This window comes from Athene cunicularia, assembly GCF_003259725.1.
Source record: "Athene cunicularia isolate RWA chromosome 15 unlocalized genomic scaffold, athCun1 chr15_part1, whole genome shotgun sequence".
NCBI lineage: Eukaryota > Metazoa > Chordata > Aves > Strigiformes > Strigidae > Athene > Athene cunicularia.
This window is the reverse complement of record NW_020799121.1, coordinates 1,682,407-1,709,990: the sequence shown is the minus strand read 5'-3', so window position 1 is coordinate 1,709,990 and position 27,584 is coordinate 1,682,407. Positions and strand designations below refer to the sequence as shown.

The 27,584-nt window shown below is 56.1% G+C and overlaps 2 protein-coding genes and 1 non-coding gene across 8 annotated transcripts in view; 1 reads left to right on the top strand and 2 right to left on the bottom strand.

Annotated features, from left to right (window-relative positions):
• Positions 1–1,689: 1,689 nt before the first annotated feature.
• On the bottom strand, positions 1,690–24,187 carry AP1B1 (adaptor related protein complex 1 subunit beta 1). Of its 6 annotated transcripts, XM_026859916.1 has the most exons (25): positions 24,123–24,187; positions 22,148–22,261; positions 20,724–20,786; positions 19,532–19,637; positions 17,622–17,757; positions 16,563–16,808; positions 15,591–15,781; positions 14,786–15,007; positions 13,356–13,476; positions 13,040–13,135; positions 11,481–11,596; positions 10,490–10,655; positions 9,644–9,742; positions 8,997–9,256; positions 8,380–8,578; positions 7,460–7,480; positions 7,109–7,138; positions 6,853–6,999; positions 6,199–6,344; positions 5,508–5,637; positions 4,858–4,942; positions 4,304–4,390; positions 3,431–3,585; positions 2,805–2,813; positions 1,690–2,087 (listed from the first exon to the last, which is right to left on the bottom strand). In XM_026859916.1, the coding sequence occupies exons 3-25, from the start codon at positions 20,758–20,760 to the stop codon at positions 2,013–2,015; spliced, it is 2,880 nt and encodes a 959-aa protein (XP_026715717.1). In that variant the 5' UTR covers positions 20,761–20,786; positions 22,148–22,261; positions 24,123–24,187; the 3' UTR covers positions 1,690–2,012. The 6 variants fall into 6 exon arrangements, with proteins under 6 accessions (XP_026715717.1, XP_026715719.1, XP_026715718.1 ...); XM_026859918.1 differs by lacking the exon at positions 7,460–7,480; XM_026859917.1 differs by lacking the exon at positions 2,805–2,813 and having other exon boundaries at positions 24,123–24,184.
• On the bottom strand, positions 5,970–6,074 carry LOC113486346. Its single transcript, XR_003399576.1, has one exon. It is a non-coding gene; the product is annotated as a small nucleolar RNA SNORD125 (small nucleolar RNA).
• The window catches only part of NEFH (neurofilament heavy), a 10,983-nt gene continuing 4,316 nt past the window's right edge, over positions 20,918–27,584 (top strand). Inside the window, exon 1 of the mRNA XM_026859902.1 lies at positions 20,918–21,023. Coding sequence (XP_026715703.1) covers positions 20,918–21,023 — 106 coding nt within the window. The remainder of the gene's footprint in view (positions 21,024–27,584) is intronic.

Genomic DNA, 27,584 nt, shown 5'->3' with positions numbered 1-27,584 from the left:
TCTGAACCCCACTGAAGCCATGGGGACCCCTTAGCTATGTTTGGGACCCCTCCAGGTCCCCAAAATCCTTGGGGCTACCTGGAGCCAAGAGCCCTCACCGGAGAGCTGCTGGCCCTGGGGTGCCATGGCCAAGCTCTGCTGCTGCCCAAGGTGGCTGAGGGCTGAGCAGGTTGGGGGTCACGCTGGGGTCTAGACTTGGTGGTGGCCATTCCATTGTGACTTCGGGGTTCCCAAAGTGGGGTGTCCACTGTGGTCCTCAGAAGTCTGCCCTGCACCTCCCCCAGCAGCAAGGCTGGTGTCCAGCTACTGCCGAGTGGTGCCAGTGCACCGTGGAGTGTCCTGGAGCAGTGCCAGTACCCAGCGGGGTGCTTGGTGGGATGTCCCGGAGCAGGACTCCGTGCTGGTGCTCATCCTTTCTCAACACCAGGGCCAGGACTGTCACCCCATGGGGACCAACTGCAGCCCCTGGGGACCCTGCACTCGTCCCTGGCCCCAGGAGGAACTGAGGGGCTGGTGCTGGGCACCACGCACTGGTATGGGGCTGCCATAGGCCTTGGCATAGCTGTCAGAGGCTCAGGCATCAGCCAGTAGCAGAGCACAGGGCCAACAGCTGCTGCTCAACTTCCCCCAAGATCATCGTGTCCCTGTGAGGCTCCCGGCCCCACTTCCCCTGGCTGCAGGCCCAGTGCCAGGCAAGTTGCTGCTTCAGGCCTTGCTGAGCTAAAGGCCATGGCCACCAACCCCCGACAGGGCTCATCTCCCTGTGAGAGCAGGGCACTGCCACAAGGAAGTCGCAGCATCCTGCCTCCCTCAGGCTCCCCAGGCCACAGCCCAGTCCCAGAACCTGGGGTACCCTTCCCCCCGCAACAGCAGCTCCAGGGGCAGATGTCACCTTTATTCAACGTTCGCTTAAAACAAGTGAACATACAATATATTTATATTTCATATATTAGATATTTCCTGCACTGAACGCTTCTAGTTAGGGGTGACCCATGGCTTTATTTCTGGGGGAAAGGAGTAGTGTCACCGTAGGAGAAGGTAGCACGTCCTCTCCAGCACCCATGGGTGACAGCGGGGAGCAGAGGGAGCCGTGGGGCTGGGGAGGGGATCAGCTGCCCCAGCCTGGGGGGCAGATGGGTGTGAGGGCAAAATGACGATGCTCAGAACCCTTCCAGCCCCAGTGCAGGGGCTGGATGGGGGCTGGAAAAGCCCTTTTTTTTTTTTTTTTTTTTTAAAAACCACCTCAAATTTGAGATCATTGAGCCCTTCTGGGACCTTTGGAGACCCTCTCCAAAGGGCTGGGGGCTCACCCACGGCTCTCCTGAACCAGAGGACAATACAGGGGAGAGGCAGGAGCCAGGGAAGGAAGAAGCCAAAGCTGTGTCCCACCTGCTCCCAGGTGCCCCAGGGCTCCTGGGGGAGCTGCAGCAAAAGCCACCCAAGCCCACAGCACTTTGGGCCCCAACCAGCACCAAAGAGGCTCAGAGTGATCCCGGGGGGTCAATTCCCAGAGCTGAGGAGTGCTGAACCCTTCACCAGACACCACCACAGGCAGACACGAGACCTAGCACCAGCAGGGGGGTGGATGCTTGCAGGGTGGGGGTCACACAGGGAGGGAGAAGAGCAGCCCCCAACATGTAGCGGCTAAAAAAAAAAAAAAAAAAAAAAAAAAAAAAAAAAAAAAAAAAAAAAAAAAAAAAAAAGCAGTCACAGGGACCCAGAGAGTGAAAGAGGGCTCTTGACAGGGCAACATCAGCAAGGACACCGCATCACTCACACACAGATTTCTAGAGGGATGCAGGAACTGGCCAGGGTGCCCCTGCCCTCCTCCGCTCGCCCCAGCCCCGCCGGACATGGGAGCACTGGCTCCGTTTTCAGGGCCCTGGGGCTGGAGGGAGATGCCCAGGGGCTGGTTCCTTGGCAGGATGGAAAGGAGACATGCACACGGGTCCTGCCCCACTTCCTCAGGCAGGAAAGGGCAGAGAGGAGGACAAAGGGGCTACGGCAGCACCTTAGTTCTTCAGGATGGTTTCGTAGGCTTGGTAGACGTACTGGGACACCTCTGGCGCACGGCATTTCAGGGACAACTGCAGGGAGAGAGGAGGAAAGGGGGTCACGGCATCTCACCCCATGTCGATGGGCCACCAGCCCCAAAGCACAGAGCCCTGCATGCTGCAGCATCCCCACCACAGGGCACGGGGCAGCCCCAGCTCCTTATTTCAGCTGGGTAAGATATTAAAAGTCACTGAGCCCCCAAACACCCTCCCCCAGGCTGCTGGTGCTCCCCCCACCCCAGCTGAGGAGCAGAGACATCCACATGCAGCGCAGGCAGGGAGGGCAGGCAGATGCACACACACTTCATCTCTTGGGGTTTGATTCACTGCCTGTAGCTCAAGGGTGAACAGTTCCCCCAAAAGCATCTTCCTCTCCTAGGCAGTACAAGCCCCCTTCGGTTATTTGCTCAACAATTTAATATTAAATGACTCTGAACTCAATTAGCTCCTCAGCCCACAGGGGTGCTGAGCTGGGAATCCTCCAGGATAAGGATTTGCAGCTATCCTCACCCCACGTGAACCCAGGAGGCTGGTGGGAACACCCTGACCTTCTGAAGGGTTCACCTCCAACAAAGCTCCACTCTCGGCGCCGGCCTTGTGCCAGCCTTGCTGGGAGGGAGAGGCAAGAGGCACCAAAAGACAGGCAAGGCTGGCAGGGCAGCCGTCAGGCAGGTAAAAGCATCAGGGGAAGAAATAACCAGGCAGCAACCAGAGACAGCCCAAAGCTGGGGTAAAAACCAGTCTGCTAACCTCCAAATCCTGCAACAGCGGGCAGGCCGGCAAGGGCAGGCAGGCAGCAGGTATGGAGATACAGAGAGGTGAGTCAGGGTGACACAGCTCATCCCAACCCAAAGAAAACAGGCTGTGAGGAAGGTGGGGAAGGGCACAGGCCAGGGAAAGCAGGACGAGGACAGACCTCTGCTCCAAGGCTGCTTGCACCTGCGGCCGGGCTGCCCGGCACACAGGCAGAGAGCCAGGGACGCCCCAAGAAGGGGATGGGGTTGGGGTTTTTATTTTAACAGAGTTGTGCGGGTGGGCTGGGACCTCCCTGATCCCTTTAGCTGCCACATGGTGCCTCCCCGGTGTTAGGAAGGCAGCCCAGCAGAGATAGGGTGTTGCTGCAGAGTCCAATTGGCCAGTACAGGCTGTCTCACCCTCCTTGTGCGAGAGGGACACCAGCACTGGCACAGGGGAGGGAGCTGGCACCAAGAGCAGCTGGGGGGGTCCCACCACCACCACAGACGTGCCACAGGACCATCCAGCCCAATCCAAGCTCCAAGGGGAGAGCAGGGAAGGCAGGGTGGGCAGCAGGGTGGGCAGCAGCCTTGGCTTGGAGCCACCACGGGGCCATTTTGGAGGCAGGGGAAGGGGCATACCGTGAAGCTGGGATTGCTGGGCTGGATCCTGAGCTCTGCCAGCACCCAGATGCCGTTGGTGAGCTTCAAGGACTGGTAGAGCATGTCTTGGCCCTCCACATTCCTCTTGGCGATGGTGAAGATGTTGCTGCCTTGGAGCTTGCTGCTAACGGCATCTGTGTGGGAGGAAAGCGCTGCTGCAGGGCCTGCTCAGGGCAGGGCACTGGGCTGACCACCAGCTCCTGACCCATCTCCTCCTCCTCCTCCTCTCCCCCTCTTTGTGATGCAGCACAAAACCCGCCGTCCCCACACAGTGAGGAGAAGGGCTCTATTCAACTCGTCTCCCAGGTCCTCCCCAGGGAGCCCAGAGCTCAATTCACAAGCAGAGCCGCCCTGCTTCACTCCACAAAGGTCAGCTCGCTGCTGCCAGCAGGACTGAAAGGACTTGGCTGTCCCCACCCGGGGTTTGCATGTCCCGCTTGGCACCAGATCTCCCAGAGAAGGAGTTGGGGGAGCCTGGAGGCGCCAAGGAGCCTGGCCCTGGCTCCTGCCCACAGCTGCCTGTGAGCACAGGACCACTGTCCTGCCCGTGGGTTGGCTGCTGCAAGGCTGGGCAGCCTCAGGGGTCACGATCCAGTTAAGTTTCTCTGCACTGAGACTGATCCCAGCGAGGGCACAGCAACTGTCCTGGCATCAGGGACATGCCTGCAGGGCAGAGTCTCTGAGGCTGCCAAGTTTCCACAACTAGCCAACAGCAAGTCCTGGAGATACAGGTTGGGCACAGGGGGAAGGAGCTCTCATGTCCCCACAGCCTGGGCTGGGCTAACTAGGATGAGCTGGTGACCAGCACCCAGGGCGAGCTAAGCCAGGTCCTTCTGAAGGGTTTAATCCCACCTGCGTTGAGAGAACAGTCTTTGATCTGGAACTGGGCCTCGTTCTCATTGGCAATGTCCTTCCAAGTGGCCAGGAACATCTGCCGCTCTGCAGAGCAACGAAACCACCACAGTGATGAAGCGACGAGATCAGCTGCCCCCAAAGGTGGTACAACACAGGGGCCACGCTGCCATGTCACGGGTGGCTGAAGGGATCTCACCCTGCAGCACTGCCACCCCCCCCCCCAACTTTGGGGAGGGTCAGCAAGCTACGCTGGCTTGGGGAAGAGGCTGCTCAGTGCCAGAGAAGGCAAAATAAACAGCAAGTGAAGCTCTCCCTGGCAGGGAGGAGTTAGAAGGTGGCTCAGGCCACCTCAGGCAGCCACAGCTTGGTCATGCTGGCATGGCAGTGTCCCCTCCTGCAACTGCCAGGGGCATCTAGCTCCTCAGGGTCCCTGCTCTGTCCCCAGGGGTGGCAACACTGCCGGGAGGATTTCAGGGGCCGGGATGGCACCTACAGACCGGTTAGCAGAAGTGCACCTTGCAGGAGGTACAGCCACCCACACCCCAACTCACCCATCTTTCCATCCTCCACAAAGAGGATGTGCAGCGGGTACAGGGTGCTGAAGTAGAAGACATCAATGTTGTTTTTCACTGCAACCTGGATGAAAGGACACGGGGACGTCAACACCTCCTCCAATCTCAGCAGGCGAGCAGTTCCCACAGTGAGCATCCCACCCCATCCCAGCAATCCCTCGAGCCAGGTATCACGCAGCAAGCATCAGAGGCAAGAGACTGGCTGCTGGCCTCTCCAGCTCCTTTCTCCACACGTCAGAGCACTCTCAGATGTCCCCAGGGCAGAGGAGAAAACAGAGGAAACTGCCGGGGCTGCACCCCCTCAGTCTTCTCTCCCAGCTCCCTCCTGGGAACCACAGCCCTGTCTCCAGCGTCTCCCCCCATGTGGGACACTGTGAGCAGATGCTCAGCCACGGCTCGGCTCTGCTGCTGTCAGCAAAGATGATCCTCCAGAGAGGGAGCAGTCTGCCCGGAGCTGGATGTCAGACTGGAGTCAGACTGAGCTCTGACAGCAAAGATGATGAGCTGAGACTTTCTTCTCGCCTGGTTCCTGCCTTCATACCTCCCTCCCGAGGGAGCACACTCGCCCTGGGGCAGCCCCTGCCCCATCCCCAGCTCCCCAGAAGGGGAGACCCCGGGGCGTTCCCCACCTGGAGGTTGTTCAGGGGGTCCATCTTCATGACAGAGCCAACGGTGTTCAGCGGAAGGGAGATCTCCACGGACTGGTTGGGGGCAAGAGGAGCGTGGACCTGGAGGGGAGCTGCTGGGGCCAGGCCAAAGCTGGGGGGACATCCAAAGAGGGCAGGGGGTCAAGGCAGAGGGCAGCAGATGATGGCAGAAGGCACTGCCCATGTGCTCCGGGCCAATCTCAGGACCCCCTCCCTCCCTCCACCCGGACCCCAGGAGCACCCCAGCTCATCTTGCTGCTTCTGCACACTCCAAGACCCCACCCTAGGGCAGTAACAGGTAGTCCCAGAGTTCCCCCCCCACTTCCTCCTAAACAGATTCACACCCATTTTTAGTGTTCCTCCACCATTCCCTTGTTGTGTCTCTTTGAGGGAAAAGGAAGCATCAGTTCACCAGGACAAACTACAGGACAGTGGTCAGACCACCAAGGAACAGCCTCTTCAGTCAACTTCTTAGAGGCTTTGGTTTGATGATCATCACCACCACAGCCATCAGAGAGAGAAGAGTCATCATGTGAGGCTGTTCGCAGCCCTTGCAGTCACGTCACAGCCCCTTCCTCTCACCCTTTGCATGCAACCACTCCCATGCTGAGCTTGGAGGTGTCAGGCAGCACCTTCACAGGTCGCTGCTGACACAGCCCAGGAGGGACCTCACCTGTTGCGGTTGAACTGGATGGCAAAGTCAGACATGACCTGCAGGGCTTTGTTCGTTAGCACAAGGTCCATGGAGATGGAGCCCACCTGCCGGCTGAAGGTGCCAGAAATCTCCAGCCCCTTGGCTTTCATGGCGGGGAGCCACACCTGGGATAAGGAGACAAGAAATCCTTAGTGAACCCTTCAGTACTCTCCAGCCTGGCAGAGCCCCATGCAAGGGTGTTTGTAAACCTGTAGCATTTCACAGCTACCAACACACAGTCAGCAGAGGCACAGTCATCCTCATTCCAGCCAGGGCTGTGGGATGCTGCTGCCAAGCCCTCCAAACCTTACCCCGCACCCCAGGAAACAGCACAGCCCCCGAACCAGAGACGGGACCTGGCAGATCCCTGCTCTGTCCTCTGCTCAGAGCTCCGTGCCACCCGGAGGAATTTGACCCCTGCCCCGCACCCCCATGCCCAGACAAGTGCTGTAACATCCTGTCCACCTGCAAACCACCACTTTTGCTTGGCTTGCTACCACGCCAGAAAAAAGGGGGGTTCATCTTCCACCTCCCCCCAGGAGGCTCTGCAGTGTGGAGCAGGCACGGGGGAGTCTCTGGCCCCCTTAATGCCGCAGCCCTGACCTTCACCAGCAGCTTGGCTGTCCCACTCACCGTTTTGGGTGCAACGTAGGATCCTGACAGGGTCCCCACCCCACCGGTGAGGTCGAAGAGGTCTCCCAGGCCGCTGCCAAGGGGTGCCCCCAGGGTCGTAGGCACCGTGGTGCTGGGCGCTGGTGCAAAGGTGTTGCTGCCACCCATCTGCAGGGGACAAGGGAGCGGGTTATGGAGGACACTACAGGGCGAGGGAGAGGAGGAAGAGGAGGATGCAGAGGGCGAGAGAGGGGTTCGGGCGCGAGGGCACACTCACGGCAGGGCTGCCTCCCACATCGCTTCGCAGCTGCAAGAAAAGAAAGGGGCATCACAGGGGCCAGCGTGCCGAGGGCACAGGGGTCCCACAAAACACTTCATCAAGGGCACTCTCTAAAAGCATCAGTGGGCTAGAGAAGGCCCAGAGTCGGTAGGGAGGGTCCAGCAGCCCCAGACCCCACATGCCAGGAGCTGTTTGGGGGCCTGGCTGTCCCCAGAGGGAAGTGAGGTGCCACTGGGGCACTGAACGGGAGGGCTTGGGCTGCATGGGGGGAGCAGGGGCAGCCAGGGGCGGGCATGGGTGCTGGGGCTACACATGGTCGAGAAAGCTAAGAAAAGGGCTGATCCATACCCCTTCCGACTCGTCCCCCATCTCCAAGCAGAAGCGGGCAAGATGGAGAGAAGAGCCAGCCACATGCAGAGAGAAGCCAGGAGAGAAGAGACAAAAAGAGAGAGAAAAGAAGGAGAGGAGGAAAGAGAGATTAGTCCTGCCACACTGCCAACACATCTATGGCTGCCCTGGAGCCAGGGGACAGAGCACAACCGAGTCTCTCATCCCTGCACTCCGCACCAGCCTGTTACCAATCCTGCGAGCCCACAGAGAGCCAGGGTACCTGGGGGCTCACAGACCAGGAGAGGCAGCAGGCGAAGAGCCAGCAACACTGCCTCCCCTTGGGGGTGTCTGCTGGATTGTATGAGCAGTGGAGAGAACTCCAAACTCCTTTCCTTTGGGGAACCAGGACCATCACCGGGGCAGGCATTCCCAGCCAGGCAGAGATTTTCATCCCTCCTCATCCTGCAGGCAAACCGCTTCTTGGTTTGCATTCCCAGGAGGACAAGCTGTCACCTCCGGATCTCCCGGCGAAGGAGACACCCATTAAAGCACCCTGTGGGCTGGGAGCAGGCAGGTCTTGGCCCAACCCTGCAGCAGCTTAGAGCACACCCCTGTTTCATGCAGGTGTGGGGTTCAGAGGGGGGCCCAGGAAGAGCTGTCACCCCTGGAGCACAGTACAGACAGTGGGAGCATCTACACAGACCTCAGGTACTGAGAGAAAAGCCACTCAAGAGCACTAAACCCCTGCCCCGCTCCAGCCATCTGGTGACAAGATAAATTAGGGTGCAGCGCCCCTCTGTTTTTACTAGCTGTAGAAGGAAAGGACTAGCCCAGACATCTCTGGACAGACAAATCCATCCTGTCCTCAGGAGCCAGCATCAAACCCAGCATGATGCCACCAGGGTGTCGGGTAAGGCGCACGAGGGGCTGTGACGTACCAGGCTGTCCAAGCCACCTCCGAGGAGGTCCACAGCGCCCATCTGCACAGAGGTGGCGAGGGGAGGCCCGCTCACCGGCGGGCCCAGGTCCAGGTTCAGCAGGTCACCCAGAAGGTCGCCCTGAGTGGGGATGACAGCCGGCTGCTCTGCCGCCTGCACGCCCGAGGGGGCTGTGTCGGGGCTCTCAGCACTCTCACTCCTAGAGGGAATGGCAAGAGAAAGACAGGAGAGGCTGAGGAGCTCTGGCTGAGCCAGCAGGTCCTGCTGGAGACACCAGTTCACCCAGCTGGGCTTTGCAGCAAGCCTTCAAGAGACACTCCATCCCAGCATGGCTCCCAATGCTTCAACACATTGAGATCACCTTCTGCTTAGGTCTGAGATCACTCCTCAGCCTTGCAAGGACAGTATTGAATCTGTACAGCCCTGCTCCTACAGCAAATCTCCCCTTTGGGAGGGGGAGGCCTCAGCTCAGCTCCAAGCCCAGCGGACACAGCCAGCTTTGCACGGTGCTGTGGGCAGCCCCACAGCCCCTGGGTTCATCATCCAACCTGCCCATCGCAGGGAACCAGTCACAGAAGTCGCTGCATGGAGCTGGGAATCACCCCGGAGATACTCACGAGCCCGTTCGTGGGGGCAAGCTCTTGTGCACCACCCCTCTGCTCCCCTCCACGAAGGCGCTGGGAGGTTTGTGATAGACGGAGGCCAGCGTCCCGATGTAGCAGATCAGCTCGTCCAGGAGTGTGGGCTCGATCAGGTCCGTCTCCTCGGAGATGAGGGGCTTCTCCGCCAGCACCACCTCCTTGGCGGCCACGGGGTCAGTGGAGAGCAGGCGCCAGTAGATGTAGCCACGGTCCCGCAGGTCAGGGTTGTCGGAGTCCTTCGGGAAGCACAGGGGTTAGTGCTGAAACCACTGGGCAGGGGAAGCTGCGGCTACTACAGAGCAACTCAGAGCATCTTGGCCCCATCTAAGCCTTGCTGTAGTATTAAAAGGTATTATGGGGATAAAAGTTAAAGCTATTTACACCACACCTCTGCTGCACAGAGGCTACACTGCTTTGCTACACCAGCCTTAGCAAGGAAAGAGCACATGTCCCCCGTGTGACGGGAGGCTGTATCCTCACTCCCCAGGACTTTTAACTATCAGCTTTTCCAGAATTAATCTCCAATTATCTGCCTCCTACCACGGGCACTGCATTACCAAGCCATTCCCGCTGCCTTGAGGGGGGTGGCGAAGCTCTTCCCTCGAACAGGAGCCGTTACCCACCTGCGTGGCCAAGCTCAGCACCTGCTGCACCAGCTCCTGTGTCTCGGTGGGCTTCTTCAGAAACAGCTTCACAATGGCCGTCAGCAGCTGCAGCTGGACCTGCAGGCACAGCAGCAGGGTTAGGGACAGGCAGATTACACCATTTTTGTGCAGCCAGGCCTGCAGCCCGTTTGAAGGTGATTAAAACACCCTCAGCCGAAAGCCACAGGCTGACAGAGGTTACTGGGAAAGATCTTGGGACCAGGTTACACAGTCCCAAAATGACAAAGACTAGAGCATCCTCTGACTTTTATGAGGATAAGCAGCAGCGATTCACCTCCGACAGTCCCTTTAGACCTGAGACAGGGCAGATGGGATCACAAGCTTTGTTATTTGCATTTATAGACTTAGTTTCACAGTGTATTGCACAGCACAGTTCTAAGAAGTTTCCACAGATGGAAACTCCCTATAATTCCACAGGAAACCCACTGGCCTCAGCCGCCCTGGCAGAAGGGGCAGGCACAGTTCCCTATGTTCATTTCAGACTCCATTTTGCAGCTCCAAAGGGCTGATCCTGTCCTGGCACGGAGGAATGACCAGGTGACCCCCTGGTCCCTCCCAACTATGAAGGGGGGAAGGGACTTGGGACACCACCATGGTGGCATTTCATGGGCCAGATTCTACATCCAAAGCTGCTGTGGGACAGCACTGCCCCAGGCACCTGCAAGAAAAATACCTTCACCATTCTGCTAGAGCAAATTGTTTTGATTAGCACAAGCTTTGTCACAGGGTCACCCCTCAACCAGCTGGTCCTGCTGGCTGCCAGACACCCCCATCACATGGGGGCTGCCCCCCGTCCCAACACACCTGGGTGCTCTCATCATGGAAGCCCTCCAGGAAGCTCTCCAGCAGCTCGTCGGCATTGTCGATCCGCTCGGCGTACTCTCCCACGATCCAGATCATGGCAGCCCGGGCCTCAGGCTCGTCCAGGGAGTCGAGGTTCTCACAAAGAGTGGCAATGACACTCTCGTACCTTCCCAAGGAGAGGACATGTGTTCATTGAAAGCAAGAAACCCAAGTCCTAGCTCTGCTCTAACTCTAAACCACATCCCATCACCCCCAGAAGAACCAGGACATCGCTGAGGGCATCAGCAAGAGCCCCTGCCACCTGCCTGGGGGTGTCCCCTCTCCCTACGACTGTGGCACAGTATGACACTGCCCACAATGATCCCTCCCCAGTCCCAGAGCACATTGCCCTATCCACCAGCCCCACTGCTGAATTAACTTTTCAGCCCCACTCATCTGCTCTCCCTCCTCTCTGCAGCAGCCCTGAGTTGCTGGCTATTTGTGCAGAGTTCCTGTTTGTTACTAATTCAGTTCATTAGCATTTATTACCACTATTAGTACACAACTTCCTGATCACGCAGTTGCCTATTCATCCTGGCTCAGCTGGAACACTTCCCTCTCCTCCTGCTGCCCTTGCTCCACCATCAGGAGCGCTGAATTAAGAGCCAGAGATGGTTTATGCTGCTGCAAAGAACATCAGAGTCTCTGGCAGCTCCTATTCATTTGGGTGTCTGGATCTGGGACAGCCACTGTGGGGCTGGGGATGTTCCCAGGGCTGGAGCCAGCTTTCCTGCCCCCAGCTACCCTTTTGGGGCAGCACTGATTGGCAAAAAAACAAAATACACTTTGAGCACAGGGAGGCTCCAGGTGGCTTCAGCACTGACCACCCCACCAGGAGGAAGCAGCAGCCCATGCCTGGGTCTTTGCAAGGCCCCCCCAAGCAGAGAGGGTCTCCTCTAGGACCAGGCGCATCCACCTAAGGCCCTGAGGCTCGTGGGCAGCTGCCACGCACTTGTTGGGGTACTTGCGGAAGATGTCCTTGATGACGACAATGGCCTCCTGCACCACGTAGTTGACTTTGGTCTGGATGAGGTCGAGCAGGGTGCTGACACAGCGCTCGGCTGATTGCTGTCGGAGGGACTCAGTCAGTCAAGCAGCGATCACAGTATCATTCAGGTTGGAAAAGACCCTTGGAACCATCAAGTCCAACCCTCAGCCCGACTCTACAAAGTTCTCCCCTCCCCCACATCCCCCAACAGCTCATCCAAACGGCCCTTAAACACCCCCAGGGATGGGGACTCTCCCCCTCCCTGGGCAGCCTGTTCCACTCTGACCACTCTTTCTATGAAACATTTTTTCCTCATGCCCAGTCTGACCCTCCCCTGTTGCAGTTTAAAGCCGTTCCCTCTTGTTCCGTCACTAATCACCTGTGAGAAGAGACCAGCACCAACCTCTCTGCAATGTCCTTTCAGGAGCTGCAGAGAGTGATGAGGTCTCCCCCCAGCCTTCTCTTCCTCAAACTAAACAGTCTGAGCTAATGCTCTTACATCCCCACCCCAAAGCCTCTGCTGCCCTGCCAACACTCCCCCTTTGCTGCCTTATCCCCTCCATACCTCCCTCAAACCCAACCTGGACCAGAACAGTGAACACACAAGCGTGGTCTCCCCTTCCCATCCAGGTCTGGTTCCTCCTCATCCCCCTTGCACGCTCACAGAGCCTCCTCTCCCTGCTCCCATGGGATGCATTTCACGCCATTGGGTGTAGGAGGGCAGCAGCAAGCCCAGACCTCAGCTTGCCAGGGCAGCAGCGTCTTGTACCTTGCCTTAGTTTGGATCTGCACAGCCACAGGGCTCAGCATTAATAGAGACGAAAAACCAGAGCTGATGCCATGGTAATAAATCCCTTGGGAGAGGCCAGCTTCACCGCGGAGGGGAAGGATCGATCTAATGGCAGAGCCAGGCCAGCTCAGCCCCCGGTGGGAGGAAAAGCCTGAGCCAGCCCCAGCACATCTCCTGCCTCTCATGGGTGCCCAGCTCGCTGGTGCCGAGCCGTTTGTCTCATGACTGAGGATGCTCTGCGGTAAACCCAATGCAGCATCAGCTGCCTCAAAGCTACACCACCTTGCCTGTGAGCCTGCCTGCACCCAGGCCACAGCAAGGTTTTGAATAATCCCCTTCTTCAAATTACTCCTGAGGGGAAGAAAAGCCTCCTGTCCCCTCAGTAAGAGATTAGCTCCCTCCCTGCCCCCAGTGCAGTCCCTGAACAAGTCACTTGGAACATCCACGGCATTAAGACATTGGGCACAGCTGCAGGCAGCTGGGTCTGCAACAGAGCATGCGTCTGAAAAAAGCCCCAGTGCAAAGGGTTAAGGGGATGAAATACCCTCCTTACCCACAGAACTTTCCCCATGGAACAACTGTGGCTCATCCCCAGGCCCGAGAAGGCTCTAGCTCGTCAGGACGATGCTAACTGCTGGGGTGAGATGATCTCCAGCTCATCCAACACGTGCTGGAGAGCGACGCCTTGCCTAACCACAGCTGCCAGTGGGACCTGAAGCAACCCAGCCCTCACCTCCACCTTAATGGCACAGCGGCCGATGGCCCGAACTGCCTTCCTTACAAAATCCACGTCCACCTCCGTGGCGTACTCCTTCAGCTCTGCCAGCACCTGCCAGAAGGGACAAGACAGTGAGAGCCCAGCTGCAAGAGAAGCCACCAGAAAAGCGGTGCAGTGACCCAGCAGCAGCAGACCAGGTGGTACAGCTGCTCCTCTCCACATCCTGCAAAGCTGTGTCTGGGATTTCTCAGGCAAATCCCCTCCTGGCGGGGCTGGAGCCCTCTGCACGTCTCCCTTGGTGCCCACCCAACAGAGTCTGGCAGACCCTGACCTGAGCAATGTTGGCCTGGGAAGCCAGACGGATCATGATGTCCAGCTTCTCCAGTTTGACATAGATGGGGTCGTTGTACTTCACAAAGAACACCTTCATCTCGTGCTTCAGGATCTCAGGCCTGGAGGACAATGAGAGACAGTGATTAAGGAAGACAAACACTGCTTTGCTTTGACCACAAACTGAAATCATGGTTTTCTCCAGAGCTTTCTGGACACCCAATACTCCTATTAGATGATTTCTCTAGTGGCAGAAGCAAGATCTGAGCTCTGCTCCCACACTCCAGGCTCTGACCCAGGCAGCAACCAGGAAACAAAGCAGTGCAGAGAGGGAGCTGTGCTCCCCAGAAAGCTGCATGCCAGTCAGGAAATAGATGGGGATTCATTTGCCTGACCCTGCAGCCAGCTAATTCCCAGAGACAGTGCTAATTCATTACTTCATTAGCCAGCTCCAAGCATGAATCATCACTCCCTGGCCAAGGCTGGTGAGGGCCTGAGGATACCAGAGACAAGCTGAGGAAACCTGATCTGGAGAGCAAGCAGCTCTGAGCCAGAAGGATGAGGCTCCTTGGCCACAAGCACAAGGTTTGGGGGTCCAAGATACTGTGATTATCCCCTAGGACTCTGTCCCTGAGCTCCCCTTTGCTGGCGCACAGGGGACAGAGCACAACCTTGCTGCAAACGAAGACCAGATGCGAGGCAACATGGGATGTTCGTCTTGCCAAGGTTGGAAGACCCCAGGGCTAGGCTGGACCTTTCTCACCAGATCATCCTCTAAGCTGGGAAAGAGATAGGCCAGGTCCAGCTCCAAGGAGCCAACCGACCTTCCACATTTCTGCTCCCAGGGACACTAATTGCTTTCCACTTCTCCCAGAAATTGTTGCTATTTTTAATGGACAACCATGGTGATAACTGGTAGGATGACAAATCATCTGATCGGGGCTGTCACTGCAGAACACAGCTCTCCAGCTGGCCAGTTCTGCTTGGGGCACACGTGTGGGGCCTTGGACACCTCCTGCCCACCAGTAATTTTAGATCAGCAAAGGGACAAAAGGACTCTCAGCACTTATTAACAGAGGACAACAGCATAAAATAAGCTGGTATCAGAAAAATTCCTCACTAGACATTTAATGACCAAACCAAAGTCCCAGCTTCTAGCATTTCCATCATTTATTCCCCCAAATAAATAATAAATTAAAATAAACCCCTCCTGGAGATCCCAGCTTAGATCCCTGCTCATTGCCTCACCTGACCCTCTGTGCTCAGCCCTTGAATTTTAAATAACAGAAGAAAAAAAACATACAAGGAGTTGTGTCAGCAAAGCCCTGACACTGCTGCAGTCAAAGGGTTTGACGCACTGGGAAGCAGCACCCCTAGAGAAGAAGGAAAGCCCAAGCCAGGCTGCCCCTCCTGCTGTGCCAGGGCACCCACCTTTTCTGCACAATGAGGTTGATGTTGCGGAGAGCCACATACTGCAGCTCAGGCTCTGCAGAGAGCAGAGTGACCAGCGGTGGGGCCAGCTTCTTTAGCAGCGTGCCATAATAATCCAGGTCCTTCGACAGCATCTCCATGAACTTCATCAGCACCTTCACCGCCGAGAGCACCACTGCTGAGTTGGCGTGGGACAGCCGGGGCGTCACCCGCTCGCAAATGCTGGAGGTGTTGTGGGAGTGAAGGGGAAAGAGAAGGGAAAGAAAACAATAACATCCCGTCTCCCTGCTTAAATATTACTGCCAGCACTGATGAAGAACAAGGCGCTGGCAGAGTTTGCAGCAGGACAGCTGAGCCGCACGCAAGACCTTCCCAAGATGCTGAACTGGCTCTTAAAGGCCCTGATGAAGGTTATTTCCCAACCTCTGCAAAACCCTATAGCAGTGACCCCCTTTCAGAGCTCCCTAGTGCCTGCCGTCCCTTGCTGTGCGGTAAGGCCACATTTTGAAGCAACTCGAGAAGCACAATCCCTGTGCCAACATAGGGACAGGGCTCACCACAGGACCACAGCAGTGTCCAGATGGCTGTGCCCACGGCACAGTGGACAGCAGATGCCCACTGTCCCACCTCCTGCAGCAGGATTCCATGGGTCAGGAGGATGAAGATGCCTCTTAGAGGAGAAAGGGCAGCCTCAGGCCCTTCAGTCCATACCTGCCTGGCCCCGTCCCTGTTCCAGCCCCTCTCTGGCCAGTCTGTGGTGCCTCAAAGGCAGCACTGCCCCAGCAGTCCCCAGAGTCTCCCTCACCTCTGGGCTTCCCGGTCATCCTTGGGCATGTAGTTTGCCAGGCAGTCCAGGATGAAGATCTGTCCCCACTCAGTGCACTCGTTCAGGGCCGTGAGCAGCTTGTTGATGGACTGGGGGTTGAGGTCCAGGAGGTTACTGCTTGGGTGAGACTCTGCTATTTCTGAGAGCGCCGCTACCGCATTGGCCACTACCTGCCAGAAGGGACAGGACATGTGTTTGGTGGCGTCAAATGTGGTTCAACAGTTTGGGGGAAAACTAGTGCAAGCTGCACCCTCAGTATTGGCATCCCAGCGACATCTGGGCACCAGCTTCTCCTCCCCACCAGCTGATCCTCAGGAGATGAGCAATCACCACCAGCACAGTACCACCACCCACACCACATCTTCCAACGGTTTGCACATGTTCAGCAGGAGTCAGCCTTGGCCCCGTGCCCAGTGCAGAGGAACCTGCTCTCTCTCTCCTTCCCCAGGCACCTCTGCAGAGCCCCAGCACTTTCTCTGGCAGCTCCTGGGCTCACTGCTGGGCCTGTGGCAAGAGCTGAAGAGCAGCAAAGGCTGGTGGAAGTGAAACGCTGGGGAAAGCAGGCTTTAAAGTTTCTCATGCCTGAGGAAACTGCTAGCCAAAGCCTAGCTGCCGCAAAAGCCACTGGCTATGTGGTATCAGAGCTAAGCATCAGCTCCCCTCTGCCACCATCCCCTGCTCTGAGCTGGCCAGGGCAGCCTCCTTCCCCACAGGGAACAGACTAATAATGCACTGGCAAGGAATCAGAGAAACCTTCCATCCAGGAAACAGAGTTACAAGGGCAAGGAACACAGCCTGAAGACCTCAGAAACAAGCTGTCCCCAGAAATGGTCTGTTAAGCACTAAAAAGAGTGAAGGGGAACATAGGAGGAATGGAGTCAGCGTGTGAAGATGGAGAGCATTTACTACCATTTGGATGAAGAGAAGATCGAGAAGGCAAAAAATAATCACCATGGGGTTGGAGTCTGAGATGAGGTCTTTAAGGGTGTCCAGGAAGCCCTGGTCCTCCACCAGCTGGGCATTGATGTCGTGGAGCTTTGCCACGCAGACGGCTGCAGTCTTGCGCACGTAAGGGTCCTCGTCTTTCAGGCACTTCCGCAGGGGCTCGCAGAGATACTCCGTTATCTTGTCCACACGGATGCAGCCCATGGTCCGCACAGCCAGAGCCCGGATCAGAGGGTTTGGGTCCTCACAGTCCTGCGAGGATGACAGGGGGAGGTTAGATAACCTGGGACACCACTCCTTGAATCACAGGCATCAGCTGTGGCTTTGGGACCTTTATTCTTGTTTGGGTCCCTGAAGTCTAGAGGTTTTAACACTCAGTTCTTAAGAACAAGACACCCACGAGAGAACTTTGATCTCTTGTTCTGCAATCTGACACCCACTGAGTTTTAACACCCTCAGTTCTCACTCCAAACACACCTCCAGGAATCCGATGTCTTCATCACTTACACCATGTACCTGAAGTCAGCTGCTACCCTGCAGAACAGCCCCCTGTCCTGAGAAACACATCTATCAGGTTTATTGCGTGGGTTTTTTTCTTCCTAAAAAGCCAAAACTCCCTTTAAGGCCCACCAAGCCTCTTCACAAAGTGATGTGGCAATGTGCTGGCTCCTAAGAAACATGCTCTTCAGTTCCCAACTCTAACTGGAAGATCACGAGGGCTTTCTCAGCTGCAGAGACTTCAGCACGTAAGCTCACATGACAGCAATTTGATCACAGGAGCTGCCCACAACCAAAGCTACACTGACAGAGCAAGTAGCACAGTACAGCTGCCAAAAAAATTTTTTTTCTTCTGCATTACTGGACAAATTTGCTTAGTTATGTAGACCTAGGGGAGCCCCTGCTCCTGAAGACAGAGGTTTTGGAAACCTGCCCACGTTCCCTTCTTTGGAGCAGGGTACAGAGTAGCTTAGCAGGTGGCCTTGCAGGAAAGTGGGGATGCACATGGAGGGTTGAAGGGACCCGCTGCAGTGCACAGCTCTCAGGCACGCAAGTCTCTCCTCTCACCTTCACAAAGGTGTTGACTGCCATGATGGCCATGTCCGGCTGGCTCTTGGCATAGTTCATCAGGTAGAGGTAGACCAGCTTCTTCAGCTCCAGGTTGTCTGTCTGCATGCAGTTCACCACGTCCGGGAAGAGAGCGCTGCAACACAAAGCATCTCTGTGAAGGCAGGATACAGCCAGGCTGCTGAGTCTGGGGAAGATGCTGCTGCCTCCGGGACCCCACACTTCCCCAGGCATGTGGCCATCCCCTTCCACAGCTCAACCCACTCCCGAAGCCACAAGACTCTCCCAGGATCTGAACCCACCCTGCAGATGTGTCTAAATCACCCATTCCCAGTGGGGTTTCCTTATGGATCTGTATTAAGAGCAGCCCAAAACAGCCCCTCACGGACTGAAGTTGAGCTCTCCCACATAGCTCTGCTGTATCCCAGCTCCAGTGCGTGCCCCCTGCCCTGGCAGAAGGTGCAACATCACCCAACCCTCACGGGATGATGCGAAAGCCTCCAGCACCTGTGAGAGCACGTGGGAGACGAGCTGTTTCCTCCATTGCCTCTGCATGATCCCTCCCACACAGCCCTACCAAAACCATCCTCTGCTTCTGTGGACGTTAAACCTGTCCTGCTGCAAACTGCTGAGCGCTCACCCCATGTCCTACATGACAAACATCACGTTAGAGATGTAAACACCCAGGACTGGGTGTAGGGAACAGCCCCTCTCCCCCCGGGTGAGCCCTGCAGCACAACGATGCTCTGCTAGGATGGAGCAGAGCTGCCAAGCTGCCTGCATGGAGCTGGGGCTTCTCCTTCCCAAATACCCTAAAGCCGCCCAATGCCAGAGATGCTTTTTCACCACAGATGATAAAACCAGACCAATCAGACTATTAAACCACCTTAGGAGAGGCAAACAAGATCAGAGGGCTAATGTGGGAGTTATCCCAACAGATACCCCTTGGCTCTTGCCACCACAAACCCAACCATAGCTTACAGGATCAAGCCCAGGGCCCTGAGCCCGGGGTACTGTGCTTTGCTACTTCTCTCACAGAGCTCCTGTTGCTGGCAGAGCGGCCACACACCTCAGCTGCTCTCACCCCAGGCTAAACCAGCCTCTCCTGGCACCTCCCAAGGAAGGGGGAACTTAATAAACAGCCTAAAATACAACCCCCCACACACCCCACTCCACCCCCCCCCCAAAAAAAGGCTGCCACAGCCGATATTTCCTTTTCAATTGATGTAGCTTTGACCAGCCTCAGGCACGTCCCTGCCATGTCCAGTGTCATCTTCTCCACGGTGGTCCCAAGACAGAGCGTTACCTGCTGCTGCCAGTGCTCTGAGAGCCAGGAACATGCCAGTTTACCAAACACACAGCCCAGACAACGGTTTTTCTCCATCAAAATTTTCTCAAATGCAACCGTGAAAAGCAAAACGCTGACGTTTGTAATGCCAAGGGTGTGCGGGGACAGGTCTGTGTGGGGAGGAGGGGACGCGGGGGCCATGTGCTGCTCAGGCAGATAAAAAGGGAAAACAGCCGCCCGACCTTTTGGACTGGAGTGGCGGCAAAAGGCTTATCAGCACTGACCCTCTGCCATAACGGTTCAGAGGAGGTTTCTGCTTGTTTTCAGGAACACTTGAAGGAAGTGGCAATAATCCCAACAAACTTATCTGGCAGCCAGACCAATCCTTTTAGCCAGATTACTGCCAAAGCCAGGCAAGCCCCCACCTGCCAGACGGTCATGCTTACATTAACATTTTTCCTCCCGTAGCAGGAGGTATAACTGCAGCCAGGAGCTCGCTCTGTCCTTCCCCTCTGAGACAAAAGCCCCTCAGAGGCAACAGGGGAAAATGGGAGCCCACAAGCCATCCAGGCACCCTCCTGGTGTGGTTTGTCCTGGGCACCCCCAGCACAGCTCCACTCACCTGACATCTTTGCCAACAGTCATGGATGCTATCACCTTCTTGACGGCCTCCTTCTTCTTCTCTTTCTTGTCACTGTTCAGTTCAGCTTTCAGCTCAAATATCTCCCCTGGAGGAAGGGGAAAAGAGGGAGCTCAGGGGTTAAGGGATGGGGCACCCACCCCTCCATTGGGTGTTGCTCCCAGGAGAGGGCGAGCAATGCTCCCAGCCGCTACATGATGGGGCTCCTTTGCCACCCTGGGTGTTCTGAGGTGCCAGGAGCTGGAAAGGGGGATTTAACTTCCCAAATGTCTCACTAAGGGCCAGGGCAGCTCTGAAGGCTCAGCTCTTACCCGTGGAAATGGAGATGAGTGTGCTAGTGCATCCTCATGGCTCCTCCAGCCCCAAAAGAGCCCCAGAGGGCTTTAAGGACCAGAGACACCACCCAAGTGACGAGCACCAGCACCACACACCCCAAGCACAGGACACAGGGCTTATTGGGTGGGTATTTTTGGCTGTGGGGCTGTTAGCACAGCACACATGAAGCTCCAGCCTCACACAGGGCTGTTGGGAGGCCCTCCCCTACCTGGGGAGCCCACCGCAGACACCCAGAGCAGCGAACACAGGCGGGTTTTGGGAACTGCTCAAGCCCACACAAGGGATGGAGGCTCCCAGATCCCACTCTGCATGTGGCAGCAATCCCCCAGCCTTGCTGGGGGTGACCAGTCGGCTCTGGGCCCAGCCCAAGGGCATTGCCTCCCACCCCGAGCTCTTTATTCACTCCTGAGCAAGCAGATTGAAGAGGAAGATGCCACATGGCTTTCCTCTACATTAATTCCTTGGAAAACTCCTGGAAAGTGCTTAAGTCAAACCCCCTCCAAGCGCTTTGGTCCCAGCCCAAGGGAGCTCAGGGAGGGACCATGTCCCACAGCCACTCCTGAGCTGCTAAAGCAGATAACGCTGCTGCCAACACCCTTGTCTGGGTTCAGGAGCTGGTGACGAGGTGCTCCGACCCCACAGCAGCCCAGGAGACACCCTGGCTGCATCGGAGTGAGGAGCGGGGCGTCAGCCACATGGGCTCAGGGTATTCCCACAAGAGCCAGCACCTCCATCAGCCTCCCACTGCAGGGACAGCTCTCCCTGTCTGGCTTAGAGGTGTGAGAAAAGCCTGATTATTTTGGGAAAAACTGTGCAACCCTCCGGCTTCCTCTCTTACCTTTCTTCGTGGTGGTGAAGTACTTCGAGTCCGTCATGGTGGTCTCCAGTTAGCAGCACGTCCCTGGGAGGAGAGGCAGACCAGAGAGCTTGAGAGTTGATAATTTCCTTGCTGGGGTCACTACAGAGAGCTCCAGGAAGGAAAATCCGAGGGAGGGAAAAAGCTCGGGATCTCATGGGAAGAGTCACAAGGCGATGAAGCACCCAGAGAAGCCCTTGGCTTCTGTGCTGCCAGAGGAGCCCGTTCCCCTGGGGAGGGAGAGTGCCTCGCAGCCACGCCGGCGCACCACGGGCTCTGCTGGTGAGTAGGGAATCAGCTGGTTTGCTAACAAGGATGTGGAGGAGGAGGAGGAGGAAAGCAGTCGCTGAACACGCCAGCGTTCACCCCTGCTCAGGCTCTAGCCCTGACTTGCTTCTCTTACCAGCAGCAGCAGCCACTTTGCACGCCCGATCCCATGCAGAGCTGGGCAGCCCTCATCCCCACCACACAGGCTCGGGAAACGTCCCCTGGGTTTGTGTCTCCTCACCCAAGAAACACTTTTCTAAGGAAAATTCACCCCCAGCCCTCCCTCACACCTACACAGGGAACAGCTCTAGGGTGGGAAGAGGAACTGAGCAAAACCTGAGGCTCAGGCCAACACTGGAGCAAAGGGACAGGGTAGCACAGATCTGCCGGCACCTGACCAAACACGCCAGCAAGATCAAAAGCAGCCTCTTCCAGAAACCATTCCTTCTCCAGCAGTGTTGCTTTAAATTCAGTGGGTTTCCACCCAGCACTTGGGGCTATATTATATAATTCAGGCAGTTTAGGGCAGATTTACAGCTTGGCAGGCTGAGGAAGCCCAATGCGCAGACAGCAGACAGACCTTCTTAAAGGTCAGTGGGGATTTGTCTTTTAAGGCTGTTTCACCCATCTTTCCTTCAAACAGCAAAGAAACCAGAGGAGTGTCCTTGAAACCCCGCAGTGGCCTTGTTGTTTTGGAGGGGCAGGAGCACGGAAAGCAAAGCCAAGTGAAAGAAAAAAAAAAAAAAAAAGAACTTGCAAACAGTTTTAAAATGTAAATGAGCATCTTGAAAGCCAAATGCAGCAATCCCCTGCGAGCACAACGAGATGTGGCCAGAGGAATTGTGTCCTCTGTTCCCTGTCCAAGCTGGATAGGGATCCCCAACAGGGATAAAAAGAAAATCTGGGGGCCAAGCCCGCTGGGCAAAGCACACAGCCAGAGCCAGCTAGGCAGGCAGTAAGACAGGAAGAGTTTCCATCAGTTCGGGGCTTGCTTGGGGTATTGGCAGCGCAGTCCTGATGCTGCTACCGAGGGGGCAAGTCTGCCACTGTGCTAGCCCAGCGCAGGCAAGGCTGTCCTGTGAGCAAACCGCTTCCCAGGCAGCCTCATGCAAGACAACACTCCTCCCTGCTTCAGTTACCTGGGGTTTATTCAGAGCCTTTATTCCCTGTCTAGGTCGATGGCTCTCCAGCGAACAGCGGGAGCTCCCAGGCAGCGCCGCAGCACTTCTCTGTGCCTGACTGCAGATCCTGTCCTGCAAGAGAGGGAGGAAGGAGGATTTACTGCAGTCCTTCCAATTTCACCAGCCTGGCTCGCAGTCAGCCCTGCTCTGCAGAAAGTGCCTGGAAAGCAAACTTGAAGCCTACCAGGGAATTTCTGCAGCCGGCTCAGAGACATGAATCACGCCGGCTGCTTTCCTGCAGCTTCCCAGTTCCCCAGAGCCCGCAGGTACTGCACCATGTCTTTTAGCCATCCAAACCCTACTGATTTCAGAGACAGAGATGACCACCCATCTCCCCCACTCCTTTAAGCCCTGCAGTGCTGACAGCAGCCTCCAAAAAGCAAACTGCTGCCTCCTCCTCCAGCCTGAGCTCAAGAATGAAGGCACACCCCTCACTCCCCACACCAACACCTCAACCTCCCCAGCAGCAAGACCAGACTTGACACGACCCAGCACCTCAAGCAGGGTGACGAGAGGCTGAGCAAAGTCCAAACACCCACCAAAGCTGGGTGCTCATCACCCTGCATCGTGTGTGTCTCCCCAGGCTAACCAAGGGCAAGGAGGCAGGGCTGCCTGCCAGCCCAGGGACGCAACCGTTGCTGGCACAGCCCTGCTGAAGGTGAATTCCCCTGAGCTCAGCCCTTGGGCAGGGTCCAATACTGCTGCCTGGCTCCAGTTTTAAGGAGGGCAAAGGAAACGGTTCAGGAACTGCAGAGCAGCTCTTGCATTGCCCCATCTTCTTCCACACATGTTTTTGTCCACCTTGAACTGGACAAATGGACAGATGGGGCAGGGTCCCCCCTCCTGGCCTAGAGCCTGACAGTAAATAAGCCAGATTTCTGGCACACAGGAGCAGGGCAGGTGTCAGATCCGGAACCAAAAGCCTCGATCATCTCATCTGGACAGAACTGATCATTTATAGTCATTACAGCAAGTTGCAAATACTCTGCCCTTGTTAAACACCCTGTACCCCATGAGCAAAACCAGGCAGTGGGAGCTCATCTGCAGGCCACAACCAGGCAGAGCTGGGAGCTGAGCACAGGCGTTTGCTCCCCTGGCTCCAGCAATTCCCACCAAGCTCCCTTCCAGGCTGGGAAAAATGTCCCAGCACTCGCTGATTTCCCAGAGAGGGGCTGAGTGGAGCAGCAGGTCCTGACACCTGGAAGCAGCACCAGCAATCAGATAAAGCGGGCTGCAAGATTTGCAGCAACAAAACAAGGAAGCCAAAAAGTCCCTGACTTTGTGGCAGCTCAAATTTGACCCTATCTTCTTCCAGACTTATTTTAATCCCATCTTGAAAACTGGACTCAAGGAGTTGAAAGCGTTTGTAAGGATCTGGTAGCAAAACAGTGGCTGGGTGTTGGAGGGGAGCACCCAGAGCTCACCCACGGGTCTGTTTTGAGGATAAGGCTTTGGAGCGGCACAAGCCCACCACCCTCCCTGGGACCCTGGACCCACCATCCCAGGGCACGAGGGCTCCCGCACCACTCGAGCCTTGCCCTGCTACAAAGCCCTCTGCTCTCAGGTGGTCCCCGCAGCCAACGGCTGGTGGGAGGCGTCCTCTCCAAAGCTCCTACGTAATGATGAAACCAGAACACGTGCCATCAGCAATCCCTTCTGGATCTCCCACCTTGCAGGCTCTGCCAGCCAGGCTCAGTGGAGATGGAGTTGTGGGGAGCTCACACCACTCAGGTCCCTGTTCCAGCTTCTGGGAGGAAAGGGGCTCTCCAAAGCATTTTATCCCAATCTTATTCAACCAGAATGACTAAATTCAAGAGCTTCAGAAGACCCAGAGCAACACTGCTCTCCTGAGACCCCCAGCATGACTGGCTACATCACTCTATCTCCATGTTCCACCTCCACCTGCCTCAGGGTGGAAAACGTCCACATTCACGTGACACGCAGCAGAAGGGTCCTGCTAGGCGCTGCTACAGACACCTTCCTTGGACACAGCTTTAACCAGGTTATTTTGCTCCTGCGATGAAGCACCAAGGAGCCTGTGGCCCAGTTGGCAGAAGCACCAGTTTGGAGCATCTGATTTTCTGCTGCTCACAAAGTGCTGAGAGGCTGAAGGAGAACGCGGCGCTCTGGCAGCTGAGCACAGAACACCGTGCTCCTCCCGGGACCCCCATTTTGGAGCCACCGGGTGATGCACCCGTACAGGCACAGCATGGTGCAAGCCCCCTCCTTGATCCCTTGGGTTGGGTGCAAACCCCCTCCTCGATCTCTTCCCAGCCCTTGGGTTGGGAACGCAGCAGAGCTCAGCCATCCCCTGTCTCCCTGCTGCCATGCCAGCGGGTTCCCAAATTCAGCTGTCCTCGGTGAATAAGATGCTCCTAAATCCGTCACAATGTCACAATGCTTCTCACCAAGGCAGGTGCCACCAGTGGGTTCCCAGGGACTACACCAATGCTGAATAAGCACTGGTGCCACTTGATTCCTCTTATAGAGACTGGAAGAAGAAAACTTGTTAGCAACCCCCAGCTGCTTTTACTGCCTTGTTTTAGGCCAATTTCTCTACCCTTGAAGGGTGAGATGCTGCTGATGGGAGTCTTTCAGCTTCTAGCAATAGAGATCTGCTGTCTGGAAAGGGATGTGGGGAAAGTGCTGCTGTTACTGCTCTTCCAGACGAATGAGCCACCTAAGCACCACATGAGCATTTAAACCGTGCCCAGGACACTTCACAGCCCTGAGTATTATAGCTCACAGTAGCTCTGCTGATCTTTCTACAGATTCTGAGACAGCCCAGAGCAGGAGATTACTGGCTGACAGTAAGTTCCAATCTACCCAGTCTGATGTGTGTCTTCAGGAGGGTCTGACAAGGCAGGTGGGAATGAAGGAAGCAAACACAGGGAGATGCAACTGCTCCAGCCCTACACAAACACATGCCCTGTGCACATCAGGGGGTGCACACTGGCACCTAAAGTGGAGGGAGAGGCAAAGAGGAGCAGGAACTCAAAGGGCAAGCTTCTAGGAAACAGCTCACCTAGAAAACGGAGGGTCAGCTAAAGGTTAGTAGGGAAAGAAAACTCCTATGAGTAAGCAGCGCACCCTCTCACAGCTGCAAATAAAACACTTAAGGTGGATCAGTAAAACCCAGCAAGTTGGCATAATTAAAGAAAATTAAGGCAGACTAAAAAAGCCCTAAACATTGAGATGGGTAACTGAAGCTGTGGAGACTTCACTATTCTCTGTTGCTATGAAGCAAATTCAAGGCAATGCAAAAGGCCGGGCAGGCATGAGGTGGTGACAGCTCCCCACACCTCTGAGCAGCTGCACATCCCCAGCCTCGGCAAATAAACCCCCCAGACCAGGCACAGACACCTGTGGGGGAAGATAAAATCCCAAGCATTGAAGAGAACAAGCAGCCGAGGACACAAGAGACAGCAGCTAAAGAGCCTCGTGCTGAACCAAATTTTTTTTTTTATTCATCATTCACAACAGTAAAATTACGTGGTGTATCCCGTCCTGCAGACAGTGTGCAGCCACAGGCACAGCTCCCATGCCCGTGCTCAACCCTACCTCTGCCCCACAGTTCTCCCCACAGCTGGCACAATGCCACAAGAGCTCACACCAGCCCCATACATGCTCCCTAGGAAGATTATTTTTCCTAAGGACTGGCCTAACTTAATCCAGTATTAGCTCACACTCAGCCCTGCAGCCAGGCAGGACTGTGAGCCTGCTGTTGCATCCTGTGCTCAGTTAAAACCTTCACATGTCCCTGAAGGGATCAGGACTGTTCCCTCCACCAGCCAGGCTGTGCCCAGCCATGAAACAACCCACCTGCACTGCCACAGCACGGAACCGGCACCGTGCCACCAAACCTCGAGGGCTGGCAAGACGCTGCAGCTCCCACCAAAAGTGTAAATATATCCCCCTCAAAAGAACTGCCCAAAGCCAGCAAGTGCCACAAATTCTCCTGCACCTTCTGGAATAAGAGTCACCAGTTAACAGCAGCAACAAGCACAGACAATGCTCTGTGAACCCAGCAGGCCAGCAGCCAGCACATCCTCTTCACAAACCTGTTGCTGACCAACCCATGTGCTTTCCAAGAGAGTCTGTCTCCCATCAACCAATGGGTTAAGGTTTAATAACTCATGGGTAAAAGCCTTGGCAAGCTCAATGTGGTGTTAGCAAGGTGCCCAAAATCATGGCACATCAATTCAATTGCTGAGCTGCCACTTGAGTGATCCGAAACTCCAAAGTGGCAACATCTGGCCCTTAATTAACCCAGATGGCAGAAGGGCCACAAGAGTGGCTGTATGCAGTAAAAATGAGTCGTAAGTCATACATCCTATCATAACTGGGGAATAAAACCCCCAAACACACAAAGGAAAATCCCAAGGTGTCCCCCACACTACACATTGCCGGGCAAAGCAGGACGCAGGGATCCCAACACTGCAGGGCCTAAAGCATTGTGCCCTGGAGAGCCAGAGCAATTTTAAGCAGCACAAGCCCTATTCCTGCGGTGCCCACCCCCAAAACGCCAGCCCACGCCAGCTGAGCACCCTTAGAGATGCTGAGGACCTTGTTCTGGAGGTGTCAAGACACAGCACCAGCCCCATCAACCGACTGCAGATCCCAGGAGAACTGGATCCACGGGGCTGCAAGGCCAGATACCTCCTGCCACAGAGATCCCAGCCAGGCTTAACTCAAGTAAGGACCAACACCTCCAGAAAGCCCCTCAGGATCCCAAAGTGTTAAGTCCCTTCAGTCTGGCAGCCTGGGCCACACGGGAAGCAGCTCACAGCTCCCACAGCCAGGCCTGGGGGGCAGCAAACCAGATGGTAACAGCTGCTTATCTGAGGCACCCACTTAACACGGCATGGCCCAAGGCAGAGCGACGGCAAAACCCTGTGCGAGTCCCCGCTGCCACTCAGGGATGGCATCCCTGACAAGTTTTAGAACTCTGGCAAACTCTGTATGATACCAAGCACCTGGAAAGAAGAAAGAGAGCACCTATAATCTATCTCCTTTCGGCACAAGCTGTTTCACAATCTCCCTTTTATCAAATTTGGGGCTTTTTCCCCTAAAAGCCTTCACAGAGGAGGCAGCCAGCACAGGACATCGGACCGGGCACCTCCCCGTCTGACCCATGCCCCCTTCCCATTTTATTTCGTGTCTCAGCAGAGCCCGGTACCGGCTGCTTCCCACAGATCCACACGGTGCCTTGTGCTCCAGCCGCGGTGCTGCCTCCACGGAGGCCGTGCCCGCGGTCCTGAGAAGCGAGTCCCCAAAGCCGCCGCTGCCAGGGAAACCCACGTTCCCACCGGCGAGGACACGGCCCCCGGGGTGCAGCGGCGGGGGCACGGCTGGCGGAGGGGCGCAGATCCCGGGGCTGACCCCGCGCACCCAC

What these genes read in the sequence shown, in the direction of transcription:
- AP1B1 (XM_026859916.1), bottom strand. Translation starts at nt 20,760, where the DNA reads ATGACGGACTCGAAGTACTTCACCACCACGAAGAAAG. An exon ending in GATGACCGGGAAGCCCAGAG is followed by an intron (nt 15,008 to 15,590) that starts GTGAGGGAGACT and finishes CAACACCTCCAG; the next exon opens with CATTTGCGAGCGGGTGACGC. An exon ending in ACCCCCTGAACAACCTCCAG is followed by an intron (nt 4,943 to 5,507) that starts GTGGGGAACGCC and finishes CCTTTCATCCAG; the next exon opens with GTTGCAGTGAAAAACAACAT.